Source organism: Peromyscus maniculatus, chromosome 11, assembly GCF_049852395.1.
Source record: "Peromyscus maniculatus bairdii isolate BWxNUB_F1_BW_parent chromosome 11, HU_Pman_BW_mat_3.1, whole genome shotgun sequence".
Taxonomy (NCBI): domain Eukaryota; kingdom Metazoa; phylum Chordata; class Mammalia; order Rodentia; family Cricetidae; genus Peromyscus; species Peromyscus maniculatus.
The window spans coordinates 92,078,119-92,097,398 of record NC_134862.1 but is presented as its reverse complement, the minus strand read 5'-3'; the positions used below and the strand labels follow the sequence as shown (position 1 = coordinate 92,097,398).

At 43.1% G+C, this 19,280-nt stretch overlaps 1 protein-coding gene and 2 long non-coding RNA genes across 8 annotated transcripts in view; 2 read left to right on the top strand and 1 right to left on the bottom strand.

Annotated features, from left to right (window-relative positions):
* The window catches only part of Mia3 (MIA SH3 domain ER export factor 3), a 44,258-nt gene that overhangs the window by 14,541 nt on the left and 10,437 nt on the right, over positions 1-19,280 (top strand). For 4 of the 6 annotated variants that reach the window (XM_076548134.1, XM_006988606.4, XM_006988607.4 and 1 more), the window contains exons 5-11: positions 2,410-2,766; positions 5,224-5,369; positions 12,398-12,529; positions 16,532-16,553; positions 17,196-17,284; positions 17,515-17,592; positions 17,685-17,795. In XM_076548134.1, coding sequence (XP_076404249.1) covers positions 2,410-2,766; positions 5,224-5,369; positions 12,398-12,529; positions 16,532-16,553; positions 17,196-17,284; positions 17,515-17,592; positions 17,685-17,795 — 935 coding nt within the window. Of the gene's footprint in view, positions 1-2,409; positions 2,767-5,223; positions 5,370-11,303; positions 11,591-12,397; positions 12,530-16,531; positions 16,554-17,195; positions 17,285-17,514; positions 17,593-17,684; positions 17,796-19,280 lie in introns of those variants that run through there. The other 2 variants (XM_016007043.3, XM_042258764.2) reach the window with 2 other exon arrangements.
* Positions 1,762-2,037, top strand: LOC143267850 (uncharacterized). The gene is made up of 2 exons (XR_013043469.1): positions 1,762-1,875; positions 1,908-2,037. It is a non-coding gene; the product is annotated as an uncharacterized LOC143267850 (long non-coding RNA).
* Positions 2,003-11,192, bottom strand: LOC121821376 (uncharacterized). The gene is made up of 3 exons (XR_006062177.2): positions 10,769-11,192; positions 6,706-6,871; positions 2,003-3,846 (listed from the first exon to the last, which is right to left on the bottom strand). It is a non-coding gene; the product is annotated as an uncharacterized LOC121821376 (long non-coding RNA).

Genomic DNA, 19,280 nt, shown 5'->3' with positions numbered 1-19,280 from the left:
CTTTATTGAACACAATTTCTTCATGTAGTTATTTATTTATACTCACATATATTCAGCATTGTACTGCTTTCATAACATTCTAAATATGCAAAGTACTTCAAGCATGTCCCTTCTCTACACCATTCTACCCTTCCTTTTCTCACCCTTCCCTATCCAGTTGGCCTTCTTTGTTCCTCTAGACAGAGAAGTTTCAATTTTCATGTCTTATATGTATAAATATATATATGATTTTATGTACCTATATAAATCCTGAGATCCAGAAATAAGAGGAAATGTGATGTCTCTCCTTTGGAGACAGACTTAATTCACTTAATATAATTTCTGGTTGCATCCATTTTCCTGCAAATGATATAACCTCATTCTTCTTTATGACAGAAAAGATCCTACAGTATATACGTCCTACATTTTCTTCATCTGTCCCTCTATTGTTGAACACCTAGGTTGTCTCCATAACACAGAGTTGTGACTAAGGTTACAGTAAACATTGATGTGCAATATATCTCCAAGTTATGTTGTCTTGGAGTCCATTGGGTGAATACTCAGGAGTGGTGGAGCTGGTGCATATGGTAGACTTATTTTTAGTTTTTTGATTTCCATAGTAGCTGGAGTAGTTTTCATACCTGCCAGCAATAAATAAAGGTTCATGTTTATCATATCCTCACCAGCATTTGCTTTCTTACTGACCACTGTTCTGGCTGGGGTGATGTAGAATCTCAATAGTTTCAATGTTCATTTCTTTGGTGGCTCGTGAGGCTGAACATCTGGTTATTATCTAGTCTTCTGAGTTCTTTGTATATTCTAGGTTGAATTGTAGGGAACAAAAGTTTCTTCCCATTCTGTCTTGCTTCTTTACTTTATCACTTCCTTTGCTGAGCAGAAGCTTTTTAAGTTGATGAAATCCCATTTGCCACTTGCTGGCCTTATTTCCCAAGTGACTGGAATCCTTTTGAGAGTCCTCGATATACATGTATCTTGGATAGTTTCCTAACAGTAACTGCTTTTTATACAAGGATTGGCCAAAACAGCTCATTAAATGGATGCCGTGTGTGAAATCCTTCACTCCTAATTTTCATCTTTTGTGGGGGTCCTGCTGTTTCCTGCTTCTTAGGGACAGTGGTTTTCTCCAGTTATACTTCACTGGGCCCTGGGGTTCTTAGGTTAATCAAGGCCGGAACCAGGACACGGAGCTTTCTAACAGTACTGGACAAATAGAAGTACCTATCTGTTGAACTGACCCCAGGATACCTGTCATAAGCTCCTGATTCCTAGTTACACATTATATTCTTTGTATCCATGCTTTACAAATAGAAGTAGCTGCATTGCAAGTGATTGGTGATGGACACAGAGTCACAGGAATAGCTGTCTTCCTAGAGGTAATTTTCCTGAGAATTGGGAGAAGTGAGCATTTTTTAAAATCAAATCTTTTGGTTAAGAATGGAAAATTCAGGTTGGAGAGATGGCTCAGCAGTTAAAAGAGAATTGGTTTCTGTGGCAAAGGATCTGATTTCTGTTTTCAGCACCCACATGGCAGCTCACAACCATTATACCTCCAGTTCCAGGAGATCTGATGCCCTCTTCTGGCCTCTGTGGACACTGCATGCACATGCAGACAAAATACCCATACACGTAAAATAACTTTTTCTAAAAAAAAAAAAAAAAAAAAAAAAAAAAAAACCAAAAACTCAAATTAAGTTTTTGGTGTAAAATATGAGGCTGCAAAGATGCACTCAGGCTCATAGGGAAGGCAATGGGCCCATTCCCTGTTGCTTGGCAGTCGTTTGATAGTATTTGAAAGATACTTTGGCAAGCTGCCCATGTGCAGAATGCCCTTCTCTGTATGAGCTCTGTGAGCCCAGCTGCCTGTGTATGAAGGAGGTTATGAGCCCAGCTACCTGTGTATGAAGGAGATTATGTTCTGCATGTGGCTCTTGGGTTCTGTGCTGGACTGGAATTCTCTTCTACATGTCTGTGTGGGCACATGCTGCCTTGCCATGGCAAGTCATTGGAGTCTTTTTTTTTTTTTTTTTTTGGTTTTTTCGAGACAGGGTTTCCCTGTGTAACAGAGTCCTGGCTGTCCTCGAACTCACAGAGATCTTCCTGCCTCTGCCTCCCGAGTGCTGGGATTAAAGGCGTGCACCACCACCACCACCACCACCACCACCACCACCACCCAGCTCATTGGAGTCTTTTCCATGAATGTGTTTATGAAACACTGTGGAGTGAAGGCTTCTTTGTAAATCTGTACTTCAGTCATTGTTAATCTATAGGGAAGAGTTTAAAACTCTTGCTTCCTTTTTCACTTGTGTACACATGATCCAGGGCGTTGGGCTATGTGATGAGGGCGTGCTGGTCAGTTGGATGAACCAAAATGGATCTGTGATCAAGCTCTCTCCATGTGTTCTTCTCCAGAGGTGCAGCCACTCCAGCAGGACAGCTTACCACAAGAAAACACAGGAGATCTTAGTGTGCAGCTTCCGGAGGAGCATGCTGGACTCTTGGATCAACCTGGGACCGGTGTGCAGCTTCCAGAGGAGCCTGGACTCTTGGATCAACCTGTGACCGGTGTGCAGCTTCCAGAGGATCCTGGACTATTGGATCAACCTGGGACTGGTGTGCAGCTTCCAGAGGATCCTGGACTCTTAGATCAACCTGTGACCGGTGTGCAGCTTCCAGAGGAGCCTGGACTGTTGGATCAACCTGTGACCGGGCACATGAGTGCCTCAGAGGTGTCACAGAAGCCAAATACTGAGAAAGACATAGATCCAGGTAAAGTTCATAATTTTTTTTCTCTACAAAGTAGACATGTATTATAAAGAAGCCTGCTAAGACTATTTATTCTCAAAGGCAGAAAAGATAGAACAATCCAGGTATGTATAAGATTTAAAAGTCTCCCATAAGTAACAGAAAAGAGTTCGGGTGCGTGGAGGTCGCAAACAGGAAAGAAGCCAGGGGCTGTCACTAACTTGCAAACCAGTGTTTGGCTACAAATCATCTCAGTGGGACCCTGAGCTCTTGTCCTTCAAAGCCACATGCTCTAAAGCAGAGCTTGCTGGCCCGGGGACAGCGGTCTGTATGAAGTAGGCTCCCAGGAAAGGCTGACGGGCACCAGTCTGAACTCCTGGCCCTGGTTCTCCCTCTTCACCCTACTCCTCTGAACGGCAATAGTGATTCAGTTGCTTTTTTGATTTGTTGCCTCGATAGAGCAAATACAGCTTTTTAAAGATTCTGTGAAGGATCCCAGGTGTCTTTTGATAGTGTGCTTTGAGGAAACAATTCGGGAACGACAGTCCAGACCAGACTGACACTTGTAATTGTAAATACTTGATTTACAGCACACAGCAAATATTGGTGGAGAGAAAAGGTGGATTTCCCCCCTAACATCCTCAATAACGGTTTCAGTGGCTTTCTAGTTGTTGTACAGCTCACTCTCATTTCACTTAAAGCTCCCATTGTGTTATTCTGCCATCCAATACAGTACTATGGGGACGTCACTCCTGGAGTGCTTTAGAGGGGGAGGGGTTGTTTTTCATAGTCCTGGGGATCATACTCAGGGCCTCCTGCTTGTTAGGCTAGTGTGTTACCACTGCCTGCCAGCTCCAGCAGTATTCTGTGTGTTTGGGAGAGTGTGAAGCACAGCTGTGGCATGAGTCTGTAGACGTGAAGAGTCTGGTCTCACTAGAGTAGCAGCCCTGCTCTCCAGCTAATACACAAAAAGTAGGAAACATCGAAGCGGAGAAGTCTAGATGAGCAAGAGTGAATGATGTGTCAGGGACTTCCACGTTCCAGAGGACGTCATGGGCACGTGTAATTTTCCAAGTTCTTCTTAATTCTGAAAGGTCCTGTTTACTGAAAACAAGTCACGAGTCACACCACTGAGATTCACTGGACTTTTGCTCGAAGCCTTCAGGAGTGGGAAAGGTGGTGCTTGCAGGACAGAGTCTTTGTTGTGGCTCCTCCCATAGAGTGCCGGCTGCCTCCCCAGGCAGGCCTTCCCAGTGCCACAGCATGCACCTCAGGTGCTAGGGTGCTCACCCAACTGGGGAAATGCCACCCACTGTCAGCACTAGGTCAATACCGAACTGAATTTCATGGTTGGGACCCCTAGACCCCTAGAAGGTCCAGTCCAGCCTTTCACTAACTGCTGTTGACAAGACATGCCAGGCTCATGTAATGCAAGTCGAAATACCTTCCCTCCCCTCCCCTCCTGTGTGGAATCCTCTCAGGTATAACTGGGCTCTCCTTCTTTCACAAAGCTTCTACAGATGCCAGTTTCCACTCTGCAGAGAATTCTTCTGCATCATCCCTGGTATCTGCCATATTTCACCAAGTTGTCCCTGTCCATAAACTAAATATGAAGTACCCGAGACATGCCAGCTATGCTAAGCCTTAGTGTATTCTATCTGCGAGCCTTTTTCCTTTTCCTTAATGTTTTAATTTAGTGTGTGTGTGCGCCATGGGGCACATGTGGAGAAGACAACTTTCAGGAGTCAGATCTCTCCTTCTGCTATGCGGTTGCAGGGATCAAACTCGAGTTATTAGGACTGGCTGAATGTGATTGTGTCTGCGTGGTTTTGTTTGATGGTGCTGGTCTTTTTGATTTGTTTTGGGTTTTGTTGGTGGGTTAGTTGGTTTGGTTTTGTGGGGATGTTTTTGTTTGTTTTGAGACAAGATCTCACTCTTTAGACCAGGCTGGCCTTGAACTCATAGAGATCCTCCTGCCTCTGCTTCCTGAGTATGGGATTAAAAGCATGCACCAACCATGCCTGGCAATTCTGTCTATATGGAGAAACCATACATTTGGGGGTTTGTTTGTTTTCAATTCCCCTGAATGGACAGGAGACATGATGAGGTACTCTGAATAGTAGTGATTTTATTTTTATTAAAGATTTATTTATTATGTATACGAAAAAGGGTGCCAGATCTCATTACAGATGGTTGTGAGCCACCATGTGGGTGCTGGGAATTGAACTCAGGACCTCTGGAAGAGCAGTCGGTGCTCTTAATCTCTGAGCCATCTCTCCAGCCCCAATTTTATTTTTATAAACAAAGGGTCTGATGGATCCCTTTAAGATCCCGGAGTCTTTTGCTTTTCTCTGTGTAATTTTCCTTAGGAGACTCAAATATTCTATGCTTAATGACTATAACATTTAGAGGATACTAAGCGAACATTTAAATATGGAGAAACAATTCTTATTCTAAAGCATGTCTTTTGCCTCCTTTTAGATTTCCTTGTAACCAAAGTCTCTCCTGCTGGGGCTGGTGATGCAGAAAAGCGCCTGGAGACAAGGGCAGAGGAGCCAGCCAATATCTCACCTCTGGAAAACACACTTGGTTCCTTGTATTCCTTCATTCTTTATTTAAGTAAGATGGTAAGTCTGATACAGTTTCCTCATCTAGAACATTGATTAATACAGGGATGTATTACAGGGAGGAGGTATGAGTGAGAAAAGACATCAGGTCTTTTGTTGGCCAGGCTGGTCTCAAACGCACTATGCAGCCAAGGCTGACCTTGAACTCCTGATCCTCCAGCTAACACTGCCCAAGTGTTGATGCTATAGACATGGCCCACCACCTTGGCTTGATTTATAGCAGGTTTTAAGTTGAATCTGACTTCACTTGAGTGAAGAACTGAAAAGTGTCTTTATGAACTCTGCCCCTGAACCTCTGAAGGTGACTCCCAAGAAGAGCCACAGGTGGATGGCTTTAATTAGGGGCTCTTAGTTTAGCACAGGAGAATTTACTGCCTGGCAAGGCTGGGCAGGTATACACCTATAAAGCGTGGTTTGCCTCCTGGGGACCTTTCAGTACCCTAGGGAACTGGAGATGTTCACTTGACACAGAAGACATGGTTTTTGTCAGGGTTGGTTAAGAAGGAAGACGGGTTAGGAGTTAGCTGAGATGTTTTAGGCAGAATTAAAGGGAACACGAAGTATAATATGTTATTGAGTAGAATGGATGGAAAGGGTGATAGGAGCAACAGGGGCAGAGGAGGCATGTTCAGAGGAAGGGAAGCACGAAGAAAAGGGGATGTTGGGAAACTAGGGAAGTTGTGGGTCTGTGGAGGGAGACCGGCCACATCACGAAAGGCAATCTGTGTGCCCTGAGTTCTGTCAGGCTGTCAGTGTTGGCACCCTTTGAAGGTCTGAAACAGGGACGTGGTCAGATCTGTTTCCTAGAAAGAGCTATGGTGGCAAAATGTTTATTCAGGATAATCTTTCTGAAGAGAATCGAGATCCAAGAAAGACATTTAGCCATCTCTATTAGCTTAGCCAAGTGTGGGGGATGTAGCTCCCCCTTGCGGTGAGTGTGGACAGTGGACATTTTTCTAGGTAAATTGGATGAGGCTGGAGGCCAAAGTGATTGATGCCAGGACTGCACAGTGGTCCCCTGTAGGGCCTGTAATTTTGAGGCTGTGTAATAGTGTTTTGCTGTTAGTGTTTTCTATAAACAGGTTTTGAGTCAGGAATGTCTGATTTCAAATCCCAATTTAAAAGTTTGTGCAAATTACTAAACCTGGTTTAACTGAAGTATAAGAACTGTACATCTTTATGGTGTGGGTTCTGGTAAGTTGATAGATGTGTACATTATGTAATGATCAAATCAGGGTTATAATCAGGACAATGATCATTTCTATGTGTACTCGTGGGTCTTTTTTTTTCAAGTGTTTTTACATTTATGTATGTATTTACTTAATTTTGTGCATACCTATGTGTGAGGCAGTCAGAGGACAATTTGCTGGAGTCATCTCCCTCCTTCTACCTTGTGGGTTCTGGGAACCAAATCCAGGTCATCATCGGAGTTGGCAGCAAGCATCTTCACCTGTGGAGCCATCTCTCCAGTCCACTCTTAATCATTTGAAAAACTTCATAACCTGTGACACAGAAAACTCAGAGCTAGCTCCACTGTGCTTTTCTGCTCCTCACTGAATTCCTTCCTGTCCTCCCGACTTCCCCTCCCATCTCTACCAACCACTGTTCCACTCTTTTTTTCTCTAAGACAGAGAATAGCAAATGGCTGAACTTGGAACCTCAGCTTCCTTATCTGAAAGGTACAAATAAGAAACAATGACCAAGTGATGTGAAGTGTGAAGTGCCTGGGGAGGTGTCTGGCATTCTGTGGGATTTCCTTCCCAGTCCTGGTTCTTTTTTATAGTCAGGGCAGTGTAAAGATGTTGACTACCCAGCAAACCCAGGGGAGAGGCTGCCTGGATGAGAAAGAAGGAGCAGAGCAAATCCATCTTCAGTTTTCTCCATGGTTACCTATGCTGGTGGCAGCTGCCTGGCAAAGGTGTGATGGCTCTGAGCCGTTACAGTTAGGATGCTTCTGGTGACTGACCCAGACTCAGGAGTAGCCTTTGAGCAGCACAAGGAGTCAGTAGTTGGAAGTGGGAGGAAGTCTGTCTTTCTTACATTTCTAGACATGTACAGGACTCTCTTCTTGGTCTGAGTTAGAGACAGATATGGTACAGGATATAGCCTCCACTTGTAAGGTGATTGAGGAAGACAGTCATAAAAGACAAGAAGGGATGCAGTGTTACAAGATTTGGCTTAAAGGGTATGCTCCAAAAAGCGTTTTAATGGCTCAATATGCACAAGGCATCTGCTAGAAACCAAAGGTTCTGTTATGGGGGTTAGCAAGACAGCTCAGCAGGTAAAGGCACCTGCTGCCAAGTCTGACGTCCCAAGTTCAATCCCACATCCCATGTTGTGGAAGGAGAACCAGTGCCTGTAAGTGGTCCTCTGGCCTCCACATGTGCCGTGACACGCACATGCACATGCATACCTACCCACAAATGAACAAATGTAATAAAAGGGATTCTACTATGGGCCAAGCACAGTCCTGATTTTTGAAAAGCTTGTGAGGGTAGGATATGTGAAAATGAGAACCTATGAATGAGGCATGAAGTTTCCAACATGGAGCATAGTTACCTGGAAGGGGATGAGTTCTGCTTTACTTAGGGGAAATGCAGCATCACAGGTCAGCTTCATGGGTCAGATGTTAGCTGACACTTGGAATCCTCCAACTAGAAGGGACTTTGGAAGATGACCGCCCTAGTGTCTCACTAATTACAGTAATTTCCTGACAGGTCACTATGAGGTCTGTGCATTAGCAATTCTTTTAAATTTGCTTATTTTTGAAGTTTAATACAGATATATATTGTGTGTTCAGCATTTCCCCACGACCCCTCTGCTCACCCTTTCCCATCCCTCTGGTTAGTCCTCTCCATTCTCCTGGACAGTCTCACTCCTATTTTCACGTCATATAGACATGCATGCTTTTACGTGTCCAGTTAACATTCAGGGACTGTCAATGATAGGAAGCCCATCTGTCTTCTGAGACTGGCTTAGTTCATTTAATGATATATCTCTAGTTGGATCTACTTTCCTGCATGCATCAGTAATTCTTAGTGTGAGCCATCGCCTTTCAGGGCCACACATTCTTCTGTGGCCAATCATTTTTATATTGACTCAAAATTTCCTTCTCTATGAAATATAGATATAAGATGTAATTCCTTTCCCACACAGCAATCCTTTGACTATGTGAAACTGTATCCTGTTTTAAATTGTTAGGGTTGTTTTGTTTTGTTTGAGACAGGGTTCCTCTACATAGCTCTAGCTGTCCTGGAATTCAGTATATAGACCAGGATGGCCTCAAACTCACAGAGATCTGCCTGTCTCTGCCTCTACAGTGCTGGAATTAAAGGTGGGAGCTGCCATGTCCAGCTTTTTAATATTTTGTCATGAAAATTTCAAACAGAAGCAGAGAGACTACCCAGGTGACCAACTAAATTAGACCACCTAGGTGACCAACATTAGATGGCAACACTGTAGCATTCATTTTCAGATCTGCAAGGATTCTATAGGATTCTGCCATGTAGTAATAAGAACTGCTCGAGAGCCGGGCGGTGGTGGCGCACGCCTTTAATCCCAGCACTTGGGAGGCAGAGGCAGGCGGATCTCTGTGAGTTCGAGGCTAGCCTGGGCTACCAAGTGAGATCCAGGAAAGGCGCAAAGCTACACAAGAGAAACCCTGTCTCGGAAAAAACCAAAAAAAAAAAAAAAAAAAAAAAAAAAAAGAACTGCTCGAGAGCCAGCCGTCCAGTCTTTTCGACTTCTTCTGAGAAAGCCCATGTCTCAGACCAGTTACTTTGTAGGCTTTTTTTTTTTTTCTCTAAGAGTTATGATGTGAGAGCCTTAAACATATTTAGTTCTTAACCTTTTCCCCGGTGGTCAGTATTCTTATTTTCCCATCCTGTTTAATGTATTTGGAAACCATATCCTAGCACCATATACAATTACTATTGCTGTTGGTATTCTGAGACAGGGTCTTTGTGGTCTGAACTGGCCTGGAAGTCACTTCTGTAGCCCAGGCTACCCTCAGAGCTCTAGCTATCTTCCTGCCTTGGCCTCCCAAGTGCCAGAACTGCTGGTGTGAGCCTCCACTCCTACCTTACTTTTTAAAATTTTATTTAAATTATTTTTATTTTATGTGCATTGATGCTCTGCATGCATGTATATCTGTGTGAAGGTATCAGATCTTGGAGTTACAGGCAATTGTGAGCTACCATGTGGTCACTGGGATTGAACTCAGGACCTCTGGAAAAGCAGTCAGTACTCTTAACCTCTGAGCCATCCCTCCAGTCCCCTTACTTTTTTTTTTTTTTTTTTTTGAGACAGGGTTTCTCTGTGTAGCTTTGCGCCTTTCCTGGAACTCACTTGGTAGCCCAGGCTGGCCTCGAACTCACAGAGATCCGCCTGGCTCTGCCTCCCGAGTGCTGGGATTAAAGGCATGCACTACCACTGTCTGGCTCAGTCCCCTTACTTTTTATTTTATGTATATGGGCATTTTTTTTTTGCATGTATGTCTGCATCACATGCATGCCTATGCATTGTGTGCAGGTCTGGTGTCCATGGAGACCAGAAAAGGGCATCAGATCCCCAGGGACTGAAGTTACAGACAGTTGTGAATTACCATCTGGATTCTAGGGATTGCATTCCAGGTCCTCTGGAAGGGGAGCCAGTGCTCTTAACTGCTGAGCTGGCCACCGTGCCATCTTCCCAGCTCCCATTTTTATGTGTACACACCTGTGTTTGTGTGGAGCAATGTGTATATCATTGCGTGTGGAGGCCAGAAGAGGGAGTTGGATCTCCTGGAGCTAGAGTTACAGGCAGCGCCCACCTGTGTCCTGGAAACCTAACCCCAGTCCTCTGCAAAAGCAGTTTGAGTTCTTAGCAGTTGAGACATCCTTCCAGCTCCTTATTGTTCATTGACTATGCTAGGGTCTTAACTTTGTACCTGGTAAGCCCATTATGTAGCCCACGCTGGTCTCAAACCCACAGCCATCTTCCTGCCTTCAATCTCCTGTGTGGGGAGATTTCTGGATTTTATTTTCTGTCCTATGGTCTGTATTCCTGGGCTAGAACGGAGCCGCCTCTGCACACTATAGGTTTTTATTCTTCTTTCAAGGTCTTTTCTTTTTTTGGTTCTTCTGCAACTCAGGAGCTCACATTTAGGAATGTACAACCCCTCCCCCAATTAAATATCCCCATTGCCTTCAACTCTAAGAACATGATTTCTGGGCTATTTATTACCCTTGCCCATTTCTACAAAGCGCATAACCTTAAAAGAAGAGACCTCTAAATGGGGATATTGGTGCAGAATTGGTAGTGACGGGATTCCTCCATAAGGCTGTTTGTAGGCAAGTGGAGGTCAGGAGGGGAACCCTAAGAGGAGGACTGACTGGAGTGGGCAGGAAGGACGGCCTTACCCAGAAGTCAGTCTGATCCTTGACCCTTCAGAAGGGATCCCGAGATGCTTGACTTTGCTTGGCTTGGGCTTCCAGAACCAGTCCCTAGATGTCTTAGCACTTCAAGACCGGTCCGTTTCTGGCAGGGCCTGCGAAACTTGGCTTTCTCTTTTCCCAGACTCCACCCACCCATAATCCCATCTTGATAGCTCCTTGGCCATGGTGACCCCATCCCCAGTGGCAGGTTGAGTTCTCTTCATCTGGATTCTCCTTCACTGGATATCTCTGCTCACTTTGCGCTCTCGTCCCCCCTCCTCCCTCAATGGACTCTTCCGCCCAAGTCTATGTGTTATTCTCCCCTCCCCTACTTCTCGGTTCTCCTGCGCTGTGTCTCTGTTGTCCCCCCCGCCCAGTCTTTGCTCTCTTCGCCCTCCCCGATGGTTCTGCTAACCTTTACGTTCATCTCTCCCCTCACCTTCCGTTCAGCGCGTCGTCTCCCCCGGCCGCGCTCGGCGGTTGGTTTGTTCCGCGCTAGCCCCGCCCCCGCACTCAGGCTTCCGGGGTGCGTTGACGTGGGCTCCAGGGCAGCGTCTGATGACGTGTTTTACGGGAGGCCTAGTGCGGAAGGGGCCGCGATCCGGGAAGGCGAAGTTCATTCCCAGTGTCCGCCCCCCTGAGCCGGCTCGGAGCCGTCCGCAGGAAGCGTCGCCTCCGCGCAGCGGCCCCTACGCGATGGACTCAGTGCCTGCCACTGTGCCTGCTGTCACCGCCTCCCCGGGCGACCCCGAGCTGCTGGGCCCCCTGTCGGTGCTCTACGCAGCCCTCATAGCCAAGCTACTGGAGGTGACAGTCCCCAGGGAGGGGCCGCGGCTGTGGCAGGCGGGTGGCAGTGCTGGGCAGAGTGGGTGCCCAGAGCGACAGCCCCGGAGAGGCGAGCCGGCTGCGGCCAGCGGGGCTGCGGTGTGGGACGCTCGGGTCGCTGGCTGGGTTTTCACAGAGCACTGTGGAGGTGACAGGCGCTGTTACGTGGTGGAGTCCTTTCCTTCCGGCACTGTCGGGGGTGGGGCCAGTATTCTAATTAGCAAGCAGTGAAAGTGTGGAGTGGGCCGGTGTGTAATAATACTGCCTTTAAGGAAACATCTAGAGCTAAGGCACTGAGTCGTGTAGATGACGTTTGACAGCATGATCCCTAAACCGGTTATCAAGAGCTGTCTGAACTTACTCAACACTTGTCTTTGTTTATGTAAAAATGGAGCCAATACTGGATTTATTTGCACCCACAAAAGTTGATTATATATTTAAAGCTTTCGTGTTGTGTACTTTTCAAAGTAATAAAACAACTTATTTAAAAGAATGGTCCAGGGAACGCCTAACTATATATGGACAGCACAATATGGCAGAGCCTATGAGAAATTGAAAATATATGCCCTACTTAAAGGTATTTAGACACTCTGCTTGGAAGCACTACAAGTCAAACAAACATGAGTCTGACAATATCTATCCTGTAATTCTCAAAGTGGGAGGTATTGAACGTGGTCGGGAGTACTTATCTGGTGGAGACTGGTTAGAATTTCTAGGAAGATTCTTTTTGAATGTTTTCTTGTAAAAAATTTTCAAGGTTTTCCATTATTTCTAATATGTCTGTTTCAGTTAATTGCCACGTTGCCTGATAATGTTCAGCCTGGCCCTGACTTTTATGGACTACCATGGCAGCCTGTGATCGCTACTGCAGTCTTGGGAATTGTTTCATTTGCAATTTTCTCCTGGAGAACTATGCTTGTTGTAAGTAAATTAAATTATCTTATCACATGACTCAAAAGTACATGGGGGCCCGGCAGTGGTGGCGCACGCCTTTAATCCCAGCACTTGGGAGGCAGAGCCAGGTGGATCTCTGTGAGTTCGAGGCCAGCCTGGTCTACAGAGCAAGATCCAGGACAGGCACCAAAACAACACAGAGAAACCCTGTCTCAAAAAAACAAACAAAAAAAAGTACACAGTTTATTTTGTATAAACTTGTCAAGTAATTTAGTGTAATCTTTATATTGATAAAGGCTTAAGAGAACAAGATAACATATTTATAAATTTAATGGGAAAACTGTTTTGATTTAAAAAACTCCTATACCATTAGGTAGATATATGTACACTATAAGTAGAACTGGAATTCTTAAAGCCATCCTTAAAAATATATTTAAAAATATAATATATTTCAAAATATGTATCAGAAGATTAAGAAATGAAGTTGGATGGATATTAAATATGCTCTTAAATAGTATGATATCTTGTGTAGTAATCTATCTGAAATAAAGAACCATTCATACATTAAAGATCTTATATAAGAATGTTCAATGAGACAGTCTTTATTTTTTATTAGTTATTAGGGTGTGTGTGTGTGTGTGTATGTGTGTGTGTGTGTTTTCTGCATGTGCCCCTGTACACATGCCATGAGCTGGTTCTCGTCTTCTCCCTATACCTGGATTCCAGGGATTGAACTCAGTATCTGACTTACATCATCAGGCAGCCGGTACCTCTGCCTGCTAAGCTCTCTTGTCAGCCCGGGAAGAGTGTTTATTAGAGGGGGACCTTGCAGCAGCCTAATACATATTCATATCCTGGACTATTTGATGACTACAAAGACAGTGAGGTGCAGCAAGATTGAGTGGAAGGGGACGAAGCACAAACCGCCCTGAAAGTGGAGTTCAACTGCACATGTAAACACATGCACACACAGTGCAAAGTAGCACGGTGATGCACGGCCAGCAGAGGTCATTTCAGTCGTTTTCATTGTGTGCTGTATGTGCATGCATGTGTGCATGGGAATGTGCATGGCTGGGGAGTCCAGAAGAGCCTGTCAGATCCACTGGAGCTGGAGTTCTAGGTGGTTGTGGGCCACCCAACATGAGCGCTGGCAACCAAACTCCTGTCCTCTGTAAGAGAAGCCGGTGCTCTTAATCCTGTAGCCATCTTTCAAGCCTTAGTCTTTTTCTTTGTATATGTTTCCCAAGTTTCTGGTTTGATCACATGCTGTGGTGCTCCAAAAATATCCTTTTGATTTGGAATTACAGAGTATAGGTGTCCAAAGACACATTATTACATTTTCATTCCTTTTTTTTTTTCATAAGCAGATTTTGTGTTTCCGATTACAATTCACCTTTGGAATTGTATCTCAATTTCAGGCCTTCCCTGAGATTCCTGGATTTTGCTTCTTCCTACATACCTGCTCTTGTTTGGGTGAAATGGGATAAGTGAAGCATATTCTTTGATTGACAAGGCTATAACATTAGAGAGATGGTTATTCATTTTCCTGTGTTGGAAGTTTTTCGTTTGTTTTGTTTTGTTTTAACTCCTAGAATCGGAGTTACAGTTTTGATCTGCCATGTTGGTGCTGGGAATTGAACCCAGGTCCTCTGGAAGAGCAGCTACTGTTCTTAACTATCTCTTCAGTCCCCAAATGCATTTTCTTTTCTTTTTTTTCTTTTTTCTTTTTTTGGTTTTTCAAGACAGGGTTTCTCTGTGTATCTTTGCGCCTTTCCTGGATCTCGCTTTGTAGACCAGGCTGGCCTTGAATTCACAAAGATCTGCCTGGCTTTGCCTCCTGAGTGCTGGGATTAAAGGCGTGTGCCACCACCGCCTGGGATGCATTTTCTTATAACAAGGTATTTATACATGTTTTATATTGATAAGATTGAAATTTCATGGATGACTTGTGGATGGGTCCAAGTAAAAATAGTAGCATTTGCGGGGCTGGAGAGATGATGTCTCAATGATTTAATACTTGCTGCTCTTGCAGAGGACCCAAGCTTGATTTCTAGCACGCATATGATGGTTCATAATCATCTATAACTCCAGTTCCAGGGTATCCAATGCCCACTTCTGGCTTCCACAGCCACTAGATATGCATGGGATACACATATATCTATGCAAGCAAAACACTCATACATATAAAATAAATAAACATAAAAATTTTTAATAGTAGCATTGGAAAGGAGAAATATATTTTGAGTCACAAAGAAATTTAGTGGGCCATCATGGTAGCTCAATGGATAAAGGTACCTGCAGCCAAGACTAACAACCTGAATTTTATCCCAGGACCCAACATGATTGAAGGAAAGAACCCACTCCGACAAGTTTTCCTCTGACCTCCATGTGTACATATGTATGCCCTGGCATGTGCACACCCATACATAAACACACAGATAAATATAATTTAAAAAAAAAAAAGAAAGAAACTTGGGCCAGGTGTTCTGGTATACACCTATAACTATAACCCCAGTACTCAGGAGGCAGAGCCAGGTGAGTACATGGTTAACCAGGTCTACATAGTGAGTTCCAGACTAGCCAGGGCTACAAAGTGAGACCATATCTCAAAAGAAAAATAGACGTAGTAAATCTTTCTGCACTAGTTACTGCCTCAGCTTTATTGCTCTAGATGGTTTTAGCTGTCAGCTCTCTTGTACATTTCCTCTGGAAATACATCCTTCCCAGGCCAGGTACCAGTGTACCCTTGTTAGTAGTCTTGGAAGTCATATGGTACTCTATCAGATTCCTAGTTTGTTTTTAATTTTTGTGTGTGTCCTTGATGTTTGTGTGCATGTGTTTGTATGTGAGTGTGCATTTGCAGAGCTCAAAGGCCAACCCCTGATATAGTCCCTAACCTTCCTTTTTTTGAGACCGGGTTTCTTTTTTAATAGTTCAGCACCACATCTAGCGAGTTGCTGGCTTGCAGGATTCTGGGAGACTCCTCCTCCTGCTTCCCATCTCACTGTAGGAGCATTGGGGTCACAGATATGCACTACCATTCCCACAGGCTCTGGGGATCTGAACTCGGGTCTTCACATTTGCTTTATCCACTGCCCCAATCCTATCAGATTATTTCAGAATTCAGCAGGCAGACATCATTGAATAGGATTGCTAGGATGTTTTCTGGTGAGTACATATCTAAAGACAAAGAGTTTCTCTTTTAATTTTTAATTTTGTTTCTTTGTCTTTTTGAATACTCATTTCTAGAGTTTACTCTAGCTATTGGGAGTTGTCAGATATCAAGTAAATAAATGATTAATATGTTTATTGCTGAGCTAGTAGCCACATGTGTTATTAAGCATCAGTGCTCATATCTTAAGATTGGTGCTCTTTTAATAGATGCACAAACATGCTTTTAGCTGCAAAACCAGATACATATCTTAGTGTTTTTATTTATTGAGGCTATTTATGAAATATTATTACCAATTTAATTTGAAACACCTTTTAGCTTTGTCTTTTTAACATTTTTTAAAGATTACATTTATTTATTTATTTAAAGATTTATTTTATTTATTATGTAAATAGTGTTCTTTCTGCAAGTTTGCCATAAGCCAGAAGAGGGTATCAGATTTCATTATAGATGGTTGTGAGCCACCATGTGGTTGCTGGGAACTGAACTCAGGTCCTCTGGAAGAACAGCCAGTGCTCTTAACCTCTGAGCCATCTCTCCAGCCCCTAAAGATTACATTTATGTATCCATTTGTATGCATTTGAGCTGTGGTGCACGTGTGCAGATCTGAGCACAGCTTTCAGGTTCTCTCTTTGCACCGTGTGGGTCCCGGGATGGAACTTAGAATGTCAGGGTTAGTGACAAGCACCTTTGCCTGCCGAGCCATCACACCAGCCCAGCTTTTCCTTATTTTTAATACTGTGGATTTATTTTCTGATCCAAGTTGTTACTAAATTCTCATTTGTTTATGGCTATATTAGGAACAATATGCTAAGTAGGTTTTGACAAGAAATTTAATTTTGTTTCTTTTCTTCTAGGTAAAGAGTAGAGTATATCAAGGTAAATCTTTAGGTTCATTTTCCCTTATATCAACCCTTTGCATTGGTGTTTGACGTGAGTTTCCTGTAAGCTAGACAGAGATGCTATGACTTCTCATGTCTGATTGCTTTATTTACTCCTGGAAGTTCACTGTTTCTAGGCCACCAGCTTGGCTGATAGAACTGTTATGTGCCAACTGAGACAGGCAACCTGAGGGGGTGGGGAGGACAGGATTAGTTAACAGGGCAGATCATCTTTGACTGTTGGTGCCGTGCAGGTTTGTTACATGTGAACACGCTAAGTCATGATTTGGGTAGATGACGTGCAGGATGGTGGAATGAACTGGTATTCTGTATTTCTCAGATTCTCTTTGCAAATGACACTTGAAGCAATTCCATTTTTCTGAGATGGGATCAAGTTATATATAGCATTTCTTTAAATTCTGTATCTCTAAAATAAATTTAAAGTCTTCATACTGTATTTTTTAAAACTTTAATATTCCTACACCCTTATTCCAGTCACTACAGAGTGCCTTTAAGGGCAGAATAGTCATGCAGAGCATGTTTTCCTTTTAATGCCTGATAACATGCCTTTGCTGATAATGTACTGGAGCATCCGGCTTCATCTTGGGCTCACAGACTTACATATTTCCCTTCTTTTTAGTTACTGAGAAGCAAATTTCTGAAAAATTGGAGACTATCAAGAAAGAAAATGCAGAACTTATGCAAAAACTGTCAAATTATGAACAAAAGGTATAATTATTCTTTTAACTTCCTCCCCTTGTTCCAGCTTGAATATTTGTCTTAACATTCCATTTATGATTTTTTTAAGATTCATATTTTACTTTATCACTTCCTATGATCCATCCAAGATGTAAGCAGCTGCTGTCTGTAGGAGGTTGTGTGCTTGGACATGACTTTGGTAGCATTATAATTTGTAGTTAATTCTAAACTATTAACCTTAAATACTTTGTTTTACATAGATCAAGGAATCAAAGAAATATGTTCAAGAAACCAAGAAACAAAATGTGATTCTCTCTGATGACGCTATTAAATACAAGGTAAATACCTCTTTGGGGGAGAATTGCATTCTAAAAGTGAAAATAAATGGAATGAGTAATTCTTACTAATATTAGCATCTTTTTTTGTTAAGGATAAAATCAGGGTACTTGAAGAAACTAATGAAATTCTGGGTGACAAAGCCAAAAGTCTTCATCTTATGTTAGAATCTGAAAGAGAACAGAACGTCAAGAATCAGGGCTTGGTAAGTGGAGCTGCTAACTGGTGATGTAATGGTTTTTTTGAATGGTTCTGTGGTGAGGGCAACTCTCCCCATGCTGTTAACTAAACTGGAAATAGGACTCAGGGAAGCTGAACCAATTGTGACTTACCTTGGAGAATTTTAACTTGTAACCCAACGACTTATTCTTATGGGCATAGGAAGAGTATTTGTGTTCTCAACACTGGATAACTGCCAAATAGTTTAGCTCTGTCCTCCAGAACAGGTAAACCATCTAGGAATTCTTGTCTTATTGACTGGTTCTTTGATCTTGTTTTGTTTTTTAAAAATTCTCATTTTAATAAACTTATTTTGGTTTCATATAACAGTTGCAGAGAAAATAGTTCCCATTATATCCTACCCCAGCTGAGCCAATCACCCAGCTAAGGAAGTAATAGTCATATTTCTTTGATGTTAAATTATTCTTTTCAGCTCTTTGCTGAAATCATTATGCAAGGCTCACAGTTAGAGGGAAGAATTACATATTCCACCCCCTTGAGGAGCTTGTATCTTCATAAGAAATCTTTTGAATCTTCTGTATGAGATTTATCTATTTTCCTCCAAATCCTACTGTTTTCAGTATAGGTTATCCCCCACACAGCCGACCCCCGACCCCCATTCTGACCCTAGTGTCTCACACAGGGTAAGTGGGCATTCTAACATTGAGCTATAGCACTATCCATTTTTTTATTTTTTATTTTTTAATTTTGAGGCAATCTCCACTAAGTTGCCCATGCTGGCTTTGAACTCCATCTGTAACCAAGACAGGTCTTGAACTCATGATCCTTTAGCCTCAGTCTCCTAAATTAGTGTACATTAGCAGGCTTGGTTAGGCAGAGAATTTTTTTTTTTTTTTAGTTTTTCTCTACCACTAGGAGGAGCTGGAGATGGAAGACAACAATAACATTAATTTGAAAGATTTTTTTTTTTCTTTCGTCTTTTTTTTGTTTGTTTGTTTGTTTTTTTTGTTTTTTCGAGACAGGGTTTCTCTGTGTAGCTTTGCGCCTTTCCTGGAACTCACTTTGTAGACCAGGCTGGCCTCGAACTCACAGAGATCCTCTTGCCTCTGCCTCCCGAGTGCTGGGATTAAAGGTGTACACCACCACCGCCCGGCTTCTTTCATCTTTTTATGTGGTCATCTGCATTATCTCATAACTAAGAAGGTTGAATTACTATTACATTGATTTCCCAGCCCCACTTAGGCCAAAATTGGATCTCTTTACCAAAAACATAGGCTTATGTTTATTAGTGTTTCTAAGAAGAAACATATGTTTATTAGTGTTTCTTCTTTAGTGTGTGTGTCAGCTAGTTTCATGTCAAGTTAATACAGAGAGAAGTTCAGCTGAGGAAATGCCCTCATCAGATTAACCCGTGGGAAAGCCTGTCGTGCATTTCGTTAATTGATGATTGACGTGGAAGGGCCCAGCTCCCTGGGGGTAGTGCTGCCTCTGGGCTGGTGGTCCGAGGAAC